This window comes from Prionailurus bengalensis, chromosome A1 (genome assembly GCF_016509475.1).
Source record: "Prionailurus bengalensis isolate Pbe53 chromosome A1, Fcat_Pben_1.1_paternal_pri, whole genome shotgun sequence".
NCBI lineage: Eukaryota > Metazoa > Chordata > Mammalia > Carnivora > Felidae > Prionailurus > Prionailurus bengalensis.
The window spans coordinates 53,555,990-53,574,400 of NC_057343.1; the positions used below are offsets into that span (position 1 = coordinate 53,555,990).

At 35.5% G+C, this 18,411-nt stretch overlaps 1 protein-coding gene across 19 annotated transcripts in view; it reads right to left on the bottom strand.

Moving 5' to 3' along the window:
* RBM26 (RNA binding motif protein 26) overlaps positions 1–18,411 on the bottom strand; it is an 84,647-nt gene that overhangs the window by 34,864 nt on the left and 31,372 nt on the right. For 7 of the 19 annotated variants that reach the window (XM_043581329.1, XM_043581319.1, XM_043581339.1 and 4 more), the window contains exons 3-13: positions 17,687–17,823; positions 15,330–15,418; positions 14,439–14,656; positions 12,456–12,716; positions 11,442–11,681; positions 10,844–11,014; positions 10,324–10,479; positions 5,544–5,655; positions 4,290–4,449; positions 1,200–1,364; positions 378–509 (exon numbers count right to left, since the gene is read on the bottom strand). In XM_043581329.1, coding sequence (XP_043437264.1) covers positions 378–509; positions 1,200–1,364; positions 4,290–4,449; positions 5,544–5,655; positions 10,324–10,479; positions 10,844–11,014; positions 11,442–11,681; positions 12,456–12,716; positions 14,439–14,656; positions 15,330–15,418; positions 17,687–17,823 — 1,841 coding nt within the window. The remainder of the gene's footprint in view (positions 1–377; positions 510–1,199; positions 1,365–4,289; positions 4,450–5,543; positions 5,656–10,323; positions 10,480–10,843; positions 11,015–11,441; positions 11,682–12,455; positions 12,717–14,438; positions 14,657–15,329; positions 15,419–17,686; positions 17,824–18,411) is intronic. The other 12 variants (XM_043581377.1, XM_043581311.1, XM_043581369.1 and 9 more) reach the window with 7 other exon arrangements.

Below are 18,411 nucleotides of genomic sequence, written 5' to 3' on the forward strand. Positions count from 1 at the left end.
TTGGTTGAGTTTGGTGTACAATTTTCTCTGGAATAAAATTCTAGTTAAGTAAAAGATGACAGGAAAAATAAGATTTACTACACTGAACTTCATTTTTCAGGCAGTTTTGCTTGAAAAGTACCTCCTCCACAAAGTGAAAGAAAAATAAGTATTAATGAGAGAGAGGAATTTAAAATTCGAATACTATAGGAAAAAGTAGAATATGAAAATGTTATGGTAATGGTAAAAAGAAAATTTACAGGTGGAGTTCAAATATGTACAGACTATGATATTTCTGTATGAAATATATACAATTAACTATAATTCAAATCACAAGGGAAACTAATTTACTGAGAACTTGCTATGTGACAGACACAATGTTAAGACTTTTCATTTACCTGAGGAAGGTCTGAACTGGCACTTTGGGCTTCTGCCGGTTCAATAGTACTTGAAGGTACTGGACCCAACCGCTCTTTGACTGACTGCTTCACAACAGGCAAAATGGGTTGCTGGACTAAGGGCTGCATTACCTCAGAACAAGAAAAAAACGTTAACCAAGAGGATTAGTTCATGAACTTGGAAAGTAACTTTTGCTAGTTTGTTATTAAATTGCCCACACAGATACAGTTTTAAAAGCACAGGCTACAATCAAAACCTGTCTTCCAAATTCCTTCACACATACCCATAAACGCTTTTCTTTGCATAAATTATTTCTAAAGTAGGGGAAAAAAATTAAAAATCTACCCTTTGCTGTATCTTTTGTATCTTTTAAATGAAAAGGAGAAAGTTAAATTGAGAAACAAATTGCTATAAAACTCTCCTACAAGCAATTGATCTAACTTTACAGACTGATTGGCTCAATGACTGAAAAACAGAAAGAGGGAAGGAAGGAGGGAGAGAGGAAGGGAAGGATTTCCAAGATGAACACACAGTCTGAGTTTCTGGAAAATGTATAGCTGCCATATACTGAGTGTCTACTGCCTACCAGGGACCTTTCTCTAACTTAGCATCCTATATTTGTCTAAACTAGGAATTCACTTCATAATAAAATGAGAGAACAGGTTGGAGACATTAAGTAACTTCCTTTAGTCTCTGCAGCCAGCAGTGGAAGAGCCAGAAGCTGAACTCAAGTCTACCTGACTGCAGTAACTCTGTTCTTAAACACTATGCTAAGAGCTTTCTAAGGAAAGTACTGAATTTCACACAAATCTCTCTCCTACCTTTGGAGAAGTAGTTTGTAACTGCTGGGTACTTCCTTCTCTGTGCCAATAAACCTTAATAAAGCGATTGTTTAGCACTGCTTCTGTACTTGATATTGCTTTCTTTGCTTCTTCATATGTTGCAAATTGGATAAGGGCGCCTTCAGGATCCCCATTATAAGCAACCTAAGATTTAAAATATGAAGAACACTGAATTACAAATGAATCCAGTGCTTCATCCAATAAAATTCCTCAAGAGATGAGATTCTGGTCCTTCCCGGTACTATTCTTTGTTTACCCTTTCTTTAAAGCTAGATTATTTACCATGGTTTACTTTCACTCCAGAAGAAAGGTAAACTGAGTACTGTTCAGAATAGAACCAGAGCCTCCTCTATGTAATACTTTGTAAAGAACGCTCATTGCACAAATGTTATATACAAGCAATCAAAACGTTTCATTTTTTACCCCCAATATTAATACTGAGAAATAATCCCTATATCAATGAGTGATGAGGCCAAGATCCAGAGTCAGGAGAAGCCAGTAAACTACTTTGAAAGAGGTGACTCTAACTAAAAATTACAGAAAAATCCATTTGTAAAAATTTCCATATTCGCAGCTGTCAAAAAATATTTCCAAGAGTGTGAGAAAATTTAAGGGGGGGAAGGGATTTACATAACAATAGCAATTACACTTTACACATAAAGAAAATGAGATTCAGAGTATGTGAGTCTGCAGATCCATACAAATAACAGGTAACAGATCCAAGGCTTTTCACTTCAAATTTCTTGTACTCTCAGTAATAGTAGTGTTTTCTAAAGTGTGGTACACAAGTCATTGGTAGTGAAGCAATACAAAATAAGGACTAAGAGCACAGACTCTAAATCAAACTGCATGACTCAAACCTTGACTGCTATGTTCATGGGAGACCATGAGCAAGTTATTTAACCTGTGACTCTGTTTCCTTTTCAAAAATGGGATAACAATACCTCACTCTGTAGTGTTAAGAATCAAATAATAATTTATATAGAACAGAGAATATATGTAAGTATTCAATAAATATTTACTTTTACAAGGGTGATTTTAGGTAGCATGTTAATAATCATACATTTATTGGAATTTAAAACTTCAATTTTACCCATAGGCCTAATCAGAATAAAGTTAATTTTTAAATGATTTTTAAAAACATGTTTTGCAAATAATAATACAGGTCGTATGCATACACAGCAAAAGGCCTAGTAAAGAGATGAGATATTAACCTTACTAGTAACTGAGGAAATGCAAACTGAAACAACAGTGAGATACTGTGTTTTGCTCCTCAGCTTTGAAAAATTTCTTAAATTTAATTTTACCAGGGCAGTTAAACTGCACAAGGAAAAGAACATTCTGAAAACTTTTTGTGTCTGGATCTAAATGTGGGAGATACAATTGTATTGCTGTAAAAAGATATTCAGAGACATTCAAGATTAGATAATTACAGGGTAATACGTATACCACGGGCCTATATATTTTTTATTTATTAAAAAATTTTTTTCCGAACATTTATTCATTTTTGAGAGACAAAGCATGGCACAGAGAGAGGGAGACACAGAATCCGAAGCAGGCTCCACGCTCTGAGCTCGGGCTCAGACTCACAAAGTGTGAGATCATATATTTTTTAATATATATATGTTTTTTGGGTTTTTTTGTTTTTTTTTTTAATTTTTTTTTCAACATTTATTTATTTTTGGGACAGAGAGAGACAAAGCATGAACGGGGGAGGGGCAGAGAGAGAGGGAGACACAGAATCAGAAACAGGCTCCAGGCTCTGAGCCATCAGCCCAGAGCCTGACGCGGGGCTCGAACTCACGGACTGCAAGATCGTGACCTGGCTGAAGTCAGACGCTTAACCAACTGCGCCACCCAGGCGCCCCAGTTTTTGATGTACTGATTGAATGATAAGTAGACACAGAAATACAAAAAAAATCTAAAATAATACATGATAAATTATGAATAATGTAATTATGGGGATATATGGTAAGGGGAACTGAGAAGGACACACAGCTGAAGGAGAAACACTTTCTTTAAATTTTATATAAATCTCTATTGCCCCATACCAAGGAAGCATTCATTTTTTTCATGTTACTTTTATATTATTTTTTAAATGTTAAGAGGGGCGCCTGGGTGGCTCAGTTGATTAAGTGTCCAACTTCGACTCAAGTCATGATCTTGAGGTTCGTGGGTTCAAGCCCCACATTGGGCTCTGTGCTGACAACTCAGAGCCTGGAGCCTGCTTCGGATTCTGTGTCTCCCTTACTCTGCCCCTCCTCCGCTCACGCTCGCGCTCGCTCTCTCTCTCTCTCTCTCTCTCTCTCTCTCAAAAATGAATAAACACTAAAAAAAGAAAAATTTAAATGTCAAGAAAGCAAAATTTTCCAAATAACATCAGCTGTACTCTCTAAAATTTATTCTTATTTTCATCAGATTAATGGAAAGAATTATTTTAGCTGACAAAAATGGGGGGAAAAAAGGCCCTACATTATTTAACACTTTCAGTATACCTAATAATGTAAACTTAATACTGAATAACCTTACAAGTTAACATACACTCCAGCCAAGGTCTGATTTTAGGTGAAGTCAAATACAAATTACATTGATATTTAATCTTGAAGGACATTCAAAAGTGATAGGGGAAAAAGTAAATGTTTAAACTAATTATGGATTACATGGTATTTGGGCCCCAAAGGTATCTGTTACATGCTTCCCAACACATACAGGCAGCAAAAATAATCAGACTGAAACTTTCTGCAGTAATAATGTGGAGAAACTAAGGAAATGAACACTACTATAAAGACTGGATTTTCCTAGTTTGACGATTTAAAGTTTTTATAATTCTATGATAACTTCTATCAGGTAAACAGTACATAAAATGTGATCACACTCCTGCTTTTTGAAAGTAAAAAAACTTACTCAAAATCACACAATATTTCAAAAATATAGTTTAATTTCATTTCCAATTTTCCAAATTTAGAACATAAGCAAATTTTCCGTATTCCTTTATAAAAGTATTCTTCTACTGTATTAAGTTTCCTCCTAAAATAAGCAAAAACCACAAAATTACTTCATAGCTCTTACCTGTAAGTTAACCAAGGTTCCAAATCGACTAAAATGTTCATTAAGTTTGCTGATATTATTTAATTCTGGAGGAACTTTTCTAAGTTCAAGTTTGGTATTTTCATTTCCAAACTGAACCTTTTTCTGGAAGCCTGGGCTGTTTGTTCTATTAAAATTTGGCCTGTAACAAAAATCAAGCTGATTAATACATTCATTTGTAAATCCTGACCCCTATCAAGTACAGATTAATGAGGTTTTACAACTTAAGCTTAATTTTTTTTTCAAAACTGAAATTACTGGTTGATAAAGAAAATTCAAATTTCTTCCAAAAACTGAAATTTCCATTAGTAGTATATATATCTTTCATAGAAGCCAAATGAGAAGGGTTCTTGTCATTTATCATGTTCCACTTTAAATCCATTCCTACTTAAAATTCTTAGCAGGAAAGATCCAGCACCCTCTTTCAATAAATTTGCATATATAATTTTGTTGTACTTCTGCAAAAGCTAGCTTACTGAAATGTATCCTATTCTAAAACACTGATTAAAAACAAGAAATGACTGTTTCAACCACTTTCCAACTCAGAAAAAATGTCAAAACTATAGCCCATAAATTTGACTATTGAATAAAGGACAAAACTGTGGCCCAGGGAAGTTACCCTGCTTGCCTTAAATCACAGAATTACAGGCAGAGCCAGAACTAGGTATTAGCCATTATTAAATGATATTAAAGTATGAAAGTGTGATCCTCTCCTTTAACTTGCAAATATTCATAAGAGAATCATCACACGCACCCCAAAATTCAGATTCCTTACCTCTTTCTCTGAAGCCCTTCCCTGACAATTTGTGTCTATCCAGCCTCCCCTGCTCCCCAAAAGATCACTTTCTAGCTCTTAACAGGACTGGCCTACATGCTAAAGCCTCCTCCCAAACCAGACCCAACCTCCTTCCTTAATGGGCTCACGACTATCCTTTATATAGGTAGTTTTCAGTGACATCTCTAAGTGAAGGGGTGTTTTATGGGGAGATGCAGGATGACAGAAAGAGGAAAAACTGTGTCCTCAACTACCACACCAATTCCATTTGAAAATGCCTCCCAAGTGCCAATTAACTTAAAAACTTTTGGAAACCAATGTACACACTAGTGTGGCATCGCCTATAGAACAAAGTTATAGAGCGTTCATTTTAAAAGAGAATACTATACTGTCATAATAATATTCCAGTATTCTAAAAATCACTGCATAATAAAATTCCTCAATTTTCCCTGCCAGCTTACTTATCAAACCAGGTCTTCTTTGTAGGAGCTCCAGGCTCCCCGGAACCAATGGTTCTTTTCCTTGATTCAGAATCCACTACTATCCTCATACTGCTTTTATTAGGAGGCTTTTCTATTTGAAAAGAAAAGAGAGCACAGATTAATATTTTCTGTTTATCATAGCTATTTCCTTAAATGCAGAGTGAAAACAAAGTTCTGGCTTTTGTCCAAATATACATTCTTGGAAGAAATAGTTAAATGTATGTTCACATATAGTAATTTAAGGGACTTTAACTTATTTTGAGTTCATGTCATACGTAAGTAAAGAAGACTCAGTAATTCTTACATGTCAAGTTAAATATGACTTTGTAAGCTACTTTTTGGGGGTGTGGAGGGTAAAATCCATATCACTGTTTCCATTTGCCATCACCCTCACCATAAATAAGTAAATGTACAAATAAACAACAAATAAACTATCTTGAGGCTTTGAGTTCATAGTTTTGAAATCAAATGCACAACCTAAAAGATTCAAAATTTAATATTAATCCAATGACCTTTCTTTAAGAACTGGTAACTCAGAGTTGCGACTGAAGTGAGTTGCCTATTTAAGTACCAACATAGTAACATAAAGTATACTTGACTTTAAAAAGTAAATATTCAAGACTGAAATACAGTGCAGAAGAGCTATATATATCTGCTACTTTCAACACTTTACATTTACTTTGTTGGAATTTGACAAGCACAGTACACTTAACCTGTTATTCCCAAATGACCCTAAAGCTTAAAACATGCAAACCTTAATCCACACAGAAAAATATAATGGATACATTGATTGCATATATCCTATTCTTAGTATTTTTGAACAAATAGCTAACCAAAGGAACTGAGGATTTTTCAGCACAATCTCTCTCGTGGATGGCTACAACTATGATCTCCACACAGAAGATCGTATCAATCTTTCTACCACACACAAGCTCTGCTCTAAGAATAAGTCCTAAATTTTTAATTTGTTGGTTTTCTTTGGCCATCTTCTGGAAATCCTACAGGTTTCTCAAAATTCACTACAGTATATACAAAATACAAATTATCTTTATATCAAATGTATGTTTTAAAATCTTTGTTAAACATTACTATCAATGAAACTAACATTCTCCCAATCATATTGATTTCTGACTCTGCCCATATCCCTTCAATTCATCTTGCATATATTTCCTCTCATTTCTCACTGAGACAATCTTAGTACAAACTTGCATTACTTTTCACGTAATCTACTGTACTAACTGGATTTCTGCTTCTGGATTCTCCTTCCAGAAATTTATTCTACATAAAGAACTGGCAAAATCAGTGCCCCACAGCTCTGCTGCTTTCCTCCCTCTTCAGCCTCTTCCTCTAAACTGACATTTCCCTCCCATTAACACTGAAGCAAACTCGGGGCGCCTGGGTGGCTCAGTCGGTTGAGTGGCCGACTTCAGCTCAGGTCATGATCGCACAGCTCATGAGTTCGAGCCCCGCGTTGGGCTGTGTGCTGACAGCTCAGAGCCTGAAGCCTGCTTTGGATTCTGTGTCTCCCTCTCTCTCTGCCCCTAACCCACTTGCATTCTGTCTCTGTCTCTCTCATAAATAAATAAAAACATTAAAAAAAAAATTGAAGCAAGCTCAAATTACTCCATATTTATTTATTTATTTATTTAAATCTTTATTTATTTATTTAAATCTTTATTTATTTTTGAGAGACAGAGTGAGAGCAGGGGAGGAGCAGAGAGAGAGGGAGACACAGAATCCAAAGCAGGCTCCAGGCCCTGAGCTTTCAGCACAGAGCCCAACATGGGGCTCAAACTTACAAACCGCGAGATCATGACCTGAGCCGAAGTTGGACGTTCAACCGACTGAGCCACCCAGGCCCCCCAAATTACTCCATTTTTAAAAGAAACTGCATGAAACTACTTCCTCTCCAGACACAGGTGTTTCCCTCTCTCTCTCTCTCCCTCCCTCCCAACCCACCCCCCCCACCCCCAGCTATTTCCTAAGAGGTGTCTGTCTACATTTGCTAACTTGCTTCCCTACCACCAATTTCCTCTGGAAATTGGCAGCTGCTTCCATTACTGAACTTAACTTGTTTATCCTAAATTCCCTGATGTCCTAACTTGTTGCTTAAGCTTATAAATAAATCCTAATCCTTCTCTTATTTGACCTCTCAAGAGTATTAAATGCTGTTGATCACCTTCTCCTCCTATCTTCTCTTGATTTGCAGGACTCTGCAACAGGATTTTTGACCTTACTCCTGTCTCCCAAGCCTGGATCAGTAGGTTTTTTGAAGTCTTTGAGCTATCAAATATCCTTTTTTACTTTATTATGTTCTTTACTTGAAGGTTCACTAAGAGAGACAGTAGTAAGTTTTCCCCCCAGTCACTGTGATGTGTTTGTTCCAATTCATCTATGTTCTCTATCAGATTCTCTTTCATTGTTATTTATTTAAGACTGTTAAAAAAACAAAAGCAAATTCTTCTTGGTATATAATTAGCAAACGTGTCTATTAGTTATATGTACTGAGTTTTTCCCCCAATATCCTTTTAATGAATTGGTTTTTTTTTGCTGACAGCAAATGAAAAACCACTCAGCCCTTATTTCTATATATATCCAGTGAAGGGAACATCCATCAAATTCTCTACCTCCTTAGAAATCTGAAAAGAACAATTCTCAGAGCCCCTCGGTCACTTTTATACTAGGAATTCTAAGGCATCAATGCGCCTATATTTTTTCATTTGTTTAATAATGAGAATTCCTCATAAGTTTAAAGTATGAAACATAATGATATAATTATCACATAATAGTCTGTGACAAATTTAAATTAAGGCCATCTACAGACTATAAGAAATGTACATACAGTATTATATAATAAACAATATTAAAAACTTTTAATTATGCATCCAGGACAATAAATTTCAAACCAAATAGGCAAAAGATGAAAACTTCTTAGGGGGAGAAAGAATGACAAGAGTTGAGAATATATTAGTATAAATACTACTCAATTTAAATGGGCTGCTAAATCAGTTCTGTGGTACCGAGAAACAATGTTATTACTGGAAAATATATTCCTAAACCAGGTCACAAAATAGTACGGGGTGTATCTGAAGAACAGTACAAAAATAATCACTATGTACAATGATTCTATAGGAAAAGGCATTTAAATTTCTAACCATATATACTAGACATTTCTCTCTCAACAGGGCCACTTCCTGTAACTTGTAACTACAAGCATGTGGAGCTGAAACTACCCTCAGTGCAACTTCTACATTGTTGCAAGGTTGTTTGCAGGGAGTGTGGTCCTTCTTCCTTTCCTTAATAACCAACAAAAAAGTTTGCCTGGCATTGGAATGGGTCTAGTAAAGACTGATCTGTAGTAGCATATATTTATGCCATTCCAAAGCAGCAAGGTAAGAGATGACTTCACGTGGGAGGTTCCAGTAAGAGCAAGAAGTGTTGATTGGCATGATGAAAAGAAAATACGTGCTAAGTAGTGACCAAAGAAAAAAAGGGTTTTCTCTGAACTAGTCAAGTAAGAGATTTGAGGGATAAAGAGCCACAATCTTAAGTGGCTTATAACTTTCATTTATGAGAAATCTTATGTCCCTTACATAAAACTGTTAAATCTTTTCTTCTCTAGTTGTTGTTAATGATAGCTATTAAGAATTCCTCAATGAGAATTTAAAAGGTATGAAGGGAAAGGTGGCATCCACATGAAATGCTTTCCTCTGATGTCAAAGACGATATAAATTAAACTGGATATAAATTATAATGTTCCTCATATCTCTATTATAAAAAGTGCTCTGAACACTGAAGTTAGATGCTCAGAATCCGAGAGTTTCAACAAACAAATCAAAAAATGCCAAGTATAGTAATCACAAGCTTACTAAACCACATTAGGTATTGACTGTTAATTAACAAGTTGGGTTATTTTATTTGTGATTAATGAGGCATGACTTTTTTTTTGACTAGAAAAAAAAGACAGCAAGGCAAGACTAGAAAGAAAATGGGATTTAAAAATTAGTTGAATTAAGGAAAAAGATCTATAAGTATTGGCCTACATAATATTTTCCATTATGTCTAACAATCCCTCATCCCCTGATGTCAAATACTATCTGTAGCAAACGCTCCCTCTTTCAAACAAATACCAGTGCTCTCCCTCCTCTGAACCTTCCTATCAGTTTGCACCCCCAGGACAGCAGTTTTGCTCCCAGCAGTCTATACATAGGTCCCCCCAGCTTCTGACTTTATCATCAAAACTCTTATCGTCTTCTCTCATTTAGAAATCTTATCATATAGTCTGTCTCCTCTAAGAGAATTTTAGAAGCTAATGAGTCACTTCCTAAAAAATAATTCCTTTTGCTTAATGTAACAAATTCAATACATGTAAAATGCATATCAACCACAAGTTTGTAAAGCTGATTTCATTATCCAATCTATGAAAAAAATATCTATTTTCAGGAATTAAGCATTATTTTCAAGAGTTTAAATGAACCAATTAAGACTGCAAATGATAGAAAATACCCCAAAAAGCTACCTTAGAAAATATGTACTTTTGGGAAATTCCTTTCCCCTTAGGTGGCAGAATAAAGTGGCACCAGTAACAGAAATAGAGAATCACACACTACCTTTTCTCTTAAGAGAGACCAAAGCATCAGAGGAATAAACTTAATCACCATCCCTTTCTCAACCCCAATAAATGCAAGACCACATTCTTTACAAATGTCTTGCCATTCATGATATGAAAATGATAAGAAGAGAAGATTAACCGGGGTACCTCTGGGTGGCAAATCCATATCCCCTGATGTCAGTCCTATCAAGTTAGGCCTCTGTGCGTGCACTCTGTGTCTATACATAGGTCTGGAAGTGTTTGTTATGCTGGGGGCTTCAGGATTGTAGCCGTCTGTGTCATATGTATCTGGTAATACAAAAACTGTAATTAAAAAACAATTATAAAACGCCACTTGGTAATATTTTTACATTGATAATAAAAAAAAGTACATTACACAACATATTCTAATATACAGCTAACATGCTGTATGTATCAAAAAGAAAATTTAGTTTTATAAAAATGAAAATGTTATTAAACAAAATATAACTTAGTTTTTGAAACAAATCATAAATGAGGACTTGCATTTAACATCCATTCGCTACAGCTACATCTTATTCTATAGGATTTTAGTGAGAAAAATAAATCTAATAGAGCTAGTCAGTCTCTAGACATTTTTATATTCCTACCTAAAACTCTGCTCTAAAACTTCATTACATTATGAATACAAAGAGGGGCAAAACTGCACCTGCAGTAAAAAGAGAGGGTGGAGCAGGAGGAGGCTGGTGATGCATGCCAGTCGTTACTACGGTAGGAACAGAACTGGTTGCAGAGTTTGGGGGAGCATCCATGCCAGATGGCTGCAAAGGAGGAAGCGGAGGTGGTGGTCCTGTCAAAACCAAAGAATAAGAAATATCATCTGAAAGCAAACAAATAAAATAAGTTACTATATATCCAAACATGATATTCTCATTTATCAGCACAATTATAATATCTACAAACTCCCAAGTTCTTACAACTGTATTAGTTTTCTAAGGTAAGATATCCTGTTAATGTATACCAAAAACAGGTTTGTCTTATAAGCTATAAAGGACTACTGGCAGCTGGGATTCATCAGGGACGTGCATTAAGTCAGGGCCACTCCAAACCACAGTAAACCATAGGTCTGGCAAAGCCTGCGAAGTCAGAGTATATTCTAAGTAAGAGTACCTTGCTCTTAGTTTTTAGCAGGCAACTATAGGATTACTTTAGATATTTCTTAACAAAAGCAAGCATCAAACCACTAACTTTGTAAAGACTATGAAGAGACAGATATTAGGCACCAGCAAGCAAATGTAGTTACTTACCTGTGACAGGTGGAAGGCTGGGTGGTAATGGGCCTGGTGGTGGCACTGGGGGTCTCAGATTCACAGGTGGGGGTGTAAGAATTGGTGGAGGTGGGGGAAGTCCAGGAGGAGGCGGTCCTTCAACAACTGGAGGCTGTGCTGGGAAAGGCAGCATGCCAGGAAGATTCACATCTTCTACAACTACGGGGTCACTTCCGTGGTCAAAAGGGCACATGTCTCCTCTCATACAGAAACCTTTTTCTGTAAGGAAGAATAATTAAAAATATGGTTAAGTGCTGGATATATAAATTTTCTATAAGTTATCAAAGGCAAGACCTTTAAAAATAAAAAAATTTTAATATTGGGCCAGTTTAACTATATAAGATCTAATTTCCAGTAATATAATTTTGAAGTAGATAATATAGCTAACACACACATTAAAAAATACATCACCAAATTAAAATAAGTCTACTTAGCTAGCAAGACATAATATATAACTTTTATAACGTAATATACATATTATATAGTATATATACTTTTTGTCACTAGAAATATTTCATTTAAATCTCACCAAAAACTTTAAGACTATTGCAACTACAGCCTTAATACAAATTATAAAACTTTTACAGTAAAACTTTAAGAGTCTTCATTAATAAAATTCTTATACAGGTGAGAGTCACATGTCTAGGTTCTGCTTACATGCCAGTAACTATTTACTTCTAAAGAAGTAAGTTTTGTCAAGAATGTTTCAGTAGCAGATTCTCAAATAACTCAGTAAATATTTTTGTTTGGTAAACTTCAAAAATATATTAAGATTTATGTGTAAATAAGCAATATCTTTAAATTGGTATACAACAGTCAGTGGTGACTAATGAGGGTTTAAATAATACGAGGAATTCAAGAAGTGCCTAAGACTAATTTACCACCATTTCCAATACATTAATTATCTTTGAGTAACTATAAAATCTAGACTCATGGAATGCTGTCAACTGGAAATACTGACTCAGTCCATCATGAAACATTAGAAAGACTTACCATCATAGTCTCTACACCGTTTCTTTGGCATGGGTGGTCTTACATATGAGTTATGGTCCACTTGGTCTTCATGAAATTCAGACCAACTTTCGGTAGTGTTATTACCATGATGAGTAGGAGCAATTACTGTAATAGTGCTGCTCAACGTAGGTACAGGGTAGTGACCAGATGATATATTGGGTACCGAAGAGACTGGAGTATAATTGTTTTCTAGTGGATCTGTTCTATCCAGGTCGTATTTAGGTTTTACTAGATCCCTTTCTGCAACAAAATATAAATGACTTATAAAATTATACTCTATTAAAAAGAAGTCCCAGATCTACAAAACAGTGGTAATTTTGCTGAACAGAAAAAAATGTTCATATTTTACACAGTCCTCCTTTTCTTTTGAAAACTACTAAATGAATATACAATGTTCCAAGATCAGCGGTTTCTTTTCAATATGACCTATACTATAAAATTACATATCATGTTGCTATACTTAATGAACATTTTTTCTGTTTACAGAAAAAAAGAGATTTTCTTCACTACAATCTTAGAATGCATAACTTCAGCCCACAAAACATAGAACTAAAATATGGTTATTTTTTCTGTGATGAACATTTGTCATCTACCTAAAGTTCCTAGCATGCCTTTTTAATAAATACCATACATTATTAATAATATTAATGGTGAAAGCTATTTATTGAAGATAGAAATGGATGAGCGAAGAGGAAGGAAAAAAAGTTCATATTAAACATGAACAAAAACACTATCTAGGCTGTCTATGGTCCCAAGGAAAGAGAAAAGGATTAAGGAGACTAGTTACATAAAGCGATATGTGGAAAGGCCTAGTACACCTAGATCACAGAGGAGGAAAACACTAAGAAAAAAGTAACAGAGAAGTATAAAGCTTATACGCAGACTTGGTATAACAGAAATAAATATTGTTTCCCAATAACTAAAGGTGACTGTACAATATAGGCTGAAAGAGTAGCAAAAAATCTAAGCTTGAGTAAAGATGTTCTATTTGAAGGTGTTTTAGTTGTTTTTATCTCCTATGGTTTCTTCCTTTCAATAACACACACTGGAAGAAAAATTATACATGTTGGAAATGACATGCTCTTGCAAATACACACATCTGAAATGAGAAATTTAATTGTTTTCTTAATTTTAAGGTATAAACTGAATACATTTATACAATTTAATGAATTGTATCTATGTATACACATGTGAAACCAAACACCGTAACCAAAATAATATACACACTAATACATAATCATCACCCCCAAAAGTACCCTTTGCTCCTTAATAAGTCATCTGTCCTTTACTCCATGCCTGGTGACCACGGATTTGTTTCCTATCACCATAGATTAATTTGCATTTTCTAAAATTTTATATATAAATATATTCTTTCTCGTCTAGCTTCTTTCACTCAGCAGTATTATTTTGAGATCCATCCTTGTGTCACACACATTATCCAAAGTTCTGTTCTTTTCATCCACTGTACGGATGCATCAGTTTATCCATTCACATGACATCCAAGTTGTTTCTAGTGTTTGGCTACTGCAAATGAATGTACCATGATCACTCATGTACAGTCTCCGTAGAAATACACTTCTGTTTCTCTTACATAAATACTCAGGCGTTAGGATAGCTGGGTCATTCAGTATGTATAGATTTAATTTTTAAGATACTATAAAAGTATGTTCCAAAGAGTTCAGTTTATCTCCATCCTTACTAATACTAGATAGAGTCAGCCTTTTCACCTTCAGTCATTCTGAAAGGCATGCAGTAGTGATTCACTGTGGTTAAAATGTGCATGAAATAAAAATTTTAGAAGAAATTTTTAAAAAAGCATTCACTTGGACCACAAAATACATCAAAATGGAAAAAATGAAGACAACACTAACAAAAATTAAAACTGTTTTTAAAACCCTCAAATACAGTTTTTTCACAATAGAAGAATGCTAATCAGAATATACATATATATGAATTATTTACCCCGGCTTCGTGTTCTGCTTCTGCTTCTAGTCCTACTTCTATCCCTATCCCTGTCACGAAGTCTCTCTTTACTCCAACTTCGACTCCGACTCCTGCTGTAACTGCGACTTCGGCCTCGTCTTCTATTGTACCGATCTCTGTATGAATCTCTTCGAGGAGGGTTTCGATCATAATCTCTTTTGCGAGAACGATCATCTTTTTTCCTCTCATCACGACTTCTAAAGAAATAAATGATCACTTTTAGGAAAATAATTTTTAAGTGGATACAGGAAAAGAATCATTAAATGCGAAAGTATTATTTAATTCTTATAATGTTATGATTCTTTAACCCACCGCAAATATAGGAAACTCAAACTGAAAAAACTGAACATGATCTGCTCAAGAACTCTAAAACCTTTTAAAGGAAAAAAAAACCTCCCAAATAACTCAGTCCTTTGTCTTATACACAAAGACATTTTTACATTTAGCATCTGTACATCCTGTCGTATAGAACATACAATCTTGTACATATAACTCATACTTACAGGCATGTATCACATATAATTGGCCTCTAAATGCTTTTGAAGCCTTAGTGGGGAAAAATAATTTATTTACACTAAAGGGAAAAATTCATGCAAAAAACGTTCTCACACTAAGATTTCACTGGAATTTGAAGATGGAAATAAAAACAATAGCAATAATTAATGCATGCCAAGCACTTTTCTAAACATCACTTCCAGAACCTACAAATCTGACACAAATACTCTTGGTAAGAAAGGACTGAGTTGCACTGTCCTAGACCAATAGAAACGTACACACTACTTGCCCCTAAACAAAAGATAATCAGTCTAAGCATTCATATAAAAGATATCCAATGTATGAACAGTGAACATGGTTCAATAAATCGATCACCTATTTTCTCTGTATCGGGAACTTGACTGGGGAGGACTATGATTTAGCCTTCTGGAAAACTTCTTCTCTCGCTCTTCCTCCTTTGTGATCTGATATACAAAGAAAAATTTGCTAAGTTTAGCAAGTTATTCCTTGCCATATTACTATTTCAGTGACTTAACTGATATTAAAACAGAAAAGCGTTTTCTTCTAAAAGCATTAAAAATATATATTTCGAAGTACAATCATTTCATTTAACAATAGAAAAAAGGCTTGTTGAAAGTTAAAGTAAATTCAAACAAGACTCAAAAATGTTTATCTTAGTAACAGCTGTGAAAAAACATTTAGACAAGTGTTCTCATTTTAACATTATTAGTCTAAAGCCACTTTTATTCCTTCTTTCAAAATTCCAACATACATTCATGTTTTGGTTTCATGAATTTGGTCTGGCACCAAACACATTAATAAATATAGGAGAATGCATTAGAACTAACCAAGTCAAAGGGCAGCTAGGTGACTCATTTGGTTAAGCGTCCGACTTCTGCTCAGATCATGATCTCACAGTTCCTGAGTTTGAACCCCGCATTGGGCTCTGTGCTGACAGCTCAGAGCCTGGAGCCTACTTCGGATTCCTTATCTCTTTCTGTCCCTCCCCCACTTGTGTGTGCATGTGCGCGCTCTCTCTCTCTCTCAAAAGTAAATAAACATTTAAAACAATTTAAAAACATTTTTTTTTCAAAAATAAACAAAAAACTAACCAAGTCAGAAAGAGAGACATATGAAAAAACAATAAACAAGGTGAAACAGTTCTTCAAGTTTCTCATAGCAGTACAGCAGCTATACATTCCTCCTTTCTACAAGGGGCCTCCATTCATATTACATTATTAATAGAAAGCACCCCTGGAAAATATTCCCTTTACCAATGCTACTTTTCTGAGGCCAGAATTTTCCATGCTGTACTGTCTAGAACACAGGTTGCATAGGACATTAACAGGTGTTACCAGGAAAAACAGGATTTAGAGGATAAACAAATAGAGGAAATATTGAACATGTGGCTTCTGTAAATATGACAGGGCTCAAGGTTTTCCATTTTTAACAAGAAGTCTAAGATATTCTGATGCAGGCAGTCTACAGGATAATATAACTGTGTCCATTTATGCCAGTTGTTCCAATATCCCTCTGGGAGGAGCCTCTCACTGTCAAAAGTGTTCTATGTTGGATGAAAAATGGAAATCCTATCACTAGGCCAAACTTCAAGAAACACTGCTTAAAAGCCTTTTTTAATGCGAGTCCATAGGGTAAGATACTATGCATAAAAGAGTTAAAAGTAAACCTGAGACTGTTAGCCTCAGAAAGGCCTGCTTCTTGTAAGGTAAGCTCTTGGCTTGCATCTGTGAACTTTGATTTCTGAAGGATTCCCATCATTCCCTGACAATAATAGCTCACTATATGCCTGAATTGTTTGTGTAAACAATATGGTTTTAGGCTGCACACATGCTCTCCTCTGGGAGTTTGAAATGTTGGTACATATTAGGCCGAAGGTTCATGTGTGACCAGCCCTAAATTGAAACCCTGGGCACTGAGTCGCTAAGAGCTTCCCTGGTTCACATGTGTTGAACTACTTGTTAAGATCTTCTGTGATTCCACTGGAAGAAGCCTATGGAAGCTTGTGCCTATTTTCCCCCAGACTTTGCAACACCCAGTTTTTCCTTTTCCCTATGCTGATTCTGCTGTAAGAAATCACAGCCGTGAGTATGACAACAGGCTAAATCCTATGACTGCTCCAAGGGATGTTCTTGAGAAATCTCAATACAAATACAAAAAGTAAAATTCAGTTTAATTATTCCATGTATGTTTAAAAAAATTTTTTTAATGTTTATTTTTGAGAGAGAGAGAGACAGACAGACAGACAGACCATGAGTGGGGGGAGGAGCAGAGAGAGAGAGAGACAGGGAGACAAAGAATCTAAAGTTGGCTCCAGGCTCTGAGCAGTCAGCACAGAACCCGATGAAAGGTTCAAACTTGTTCATGAACCGTAAGGTAATGACCTGAGTCGAAGTCGGACATTTAACCAACTAAGCCACCCAGGCACCCCTAATTCCTTATATGCTTTAAAATTTTTTTTTTAATGTTTATTTATTTTTGAGACAGAGAGAGACAGAGCATGAACGGGGGAGGGGCAGAGAGAGAGGGAGACACAGAATCGGAAGCAGGCCCCAGGCTCTGAGCTATCAGCCCAGAGCCCAACACGGGGCTCGAACTCACAGACCGTGAGATCGTGACCTGAGCTGAAGTCAGACGCTTAACTGACTGAGCCACCCAGGTGCCCCTCCTTATATGCTTTTAAAGAACATCCAAGGTTTAACACAAATTCTTACCTCTTCTTTTTTTATATCTTTTTCTTGGTGCTGAAAAAATTCTACCTTTAAGCTTCCTGATGATGGCTGCTCTGGAGGAGGTAGATAACTCTTTGTATTCACAGCATCAAAAAGTTTTTCCACAAATATCTGTGTCTCTACAAATAAAACCAAAAAAACCCCACAGATTAAAGAGATTTGCTAAGACATCAATTCTTCCCCTCTACACATCAGAGTTCAATATGATGAAATATACACTGACTTTTATAAATCTAGAACACTATAACACCAAGAGCTTTCCAACCAGTGTGCCATGGCACAAATCCTATGGTAATACTAATCCATTCAATTTCAGGGTAGAGGGACTAGGATGGCCAGGGCTTTTAGGCCAGTTGCTTCCATCCATGACTTGTCTCCATGTACCCCGTGCCCTGTGTGCCAAACATAAATATCATCATTATCTAGATGGTGGCAACATGAAAAAAGTTAGAAGCACTATCTAGACAACATTCAAAGCAGTTTCTTAAGCAGTACTATTTTTAAATAAACAAGCATTCAGTCATTTAATCTTTTAAGGAAAAGTATCAGCATGCTTTAAAAAAGAGAATACAGATGTTAAGGGAAAAAAAGCTTCCATATATGGCTAACATCAGTAATATACTGTTTATGACAATTAGAGCCTGTTCTCTGAGTTTCTTTCATATTGTGGAAAATCTTCCTTTAAATGATTTATTGAAATAAACTAG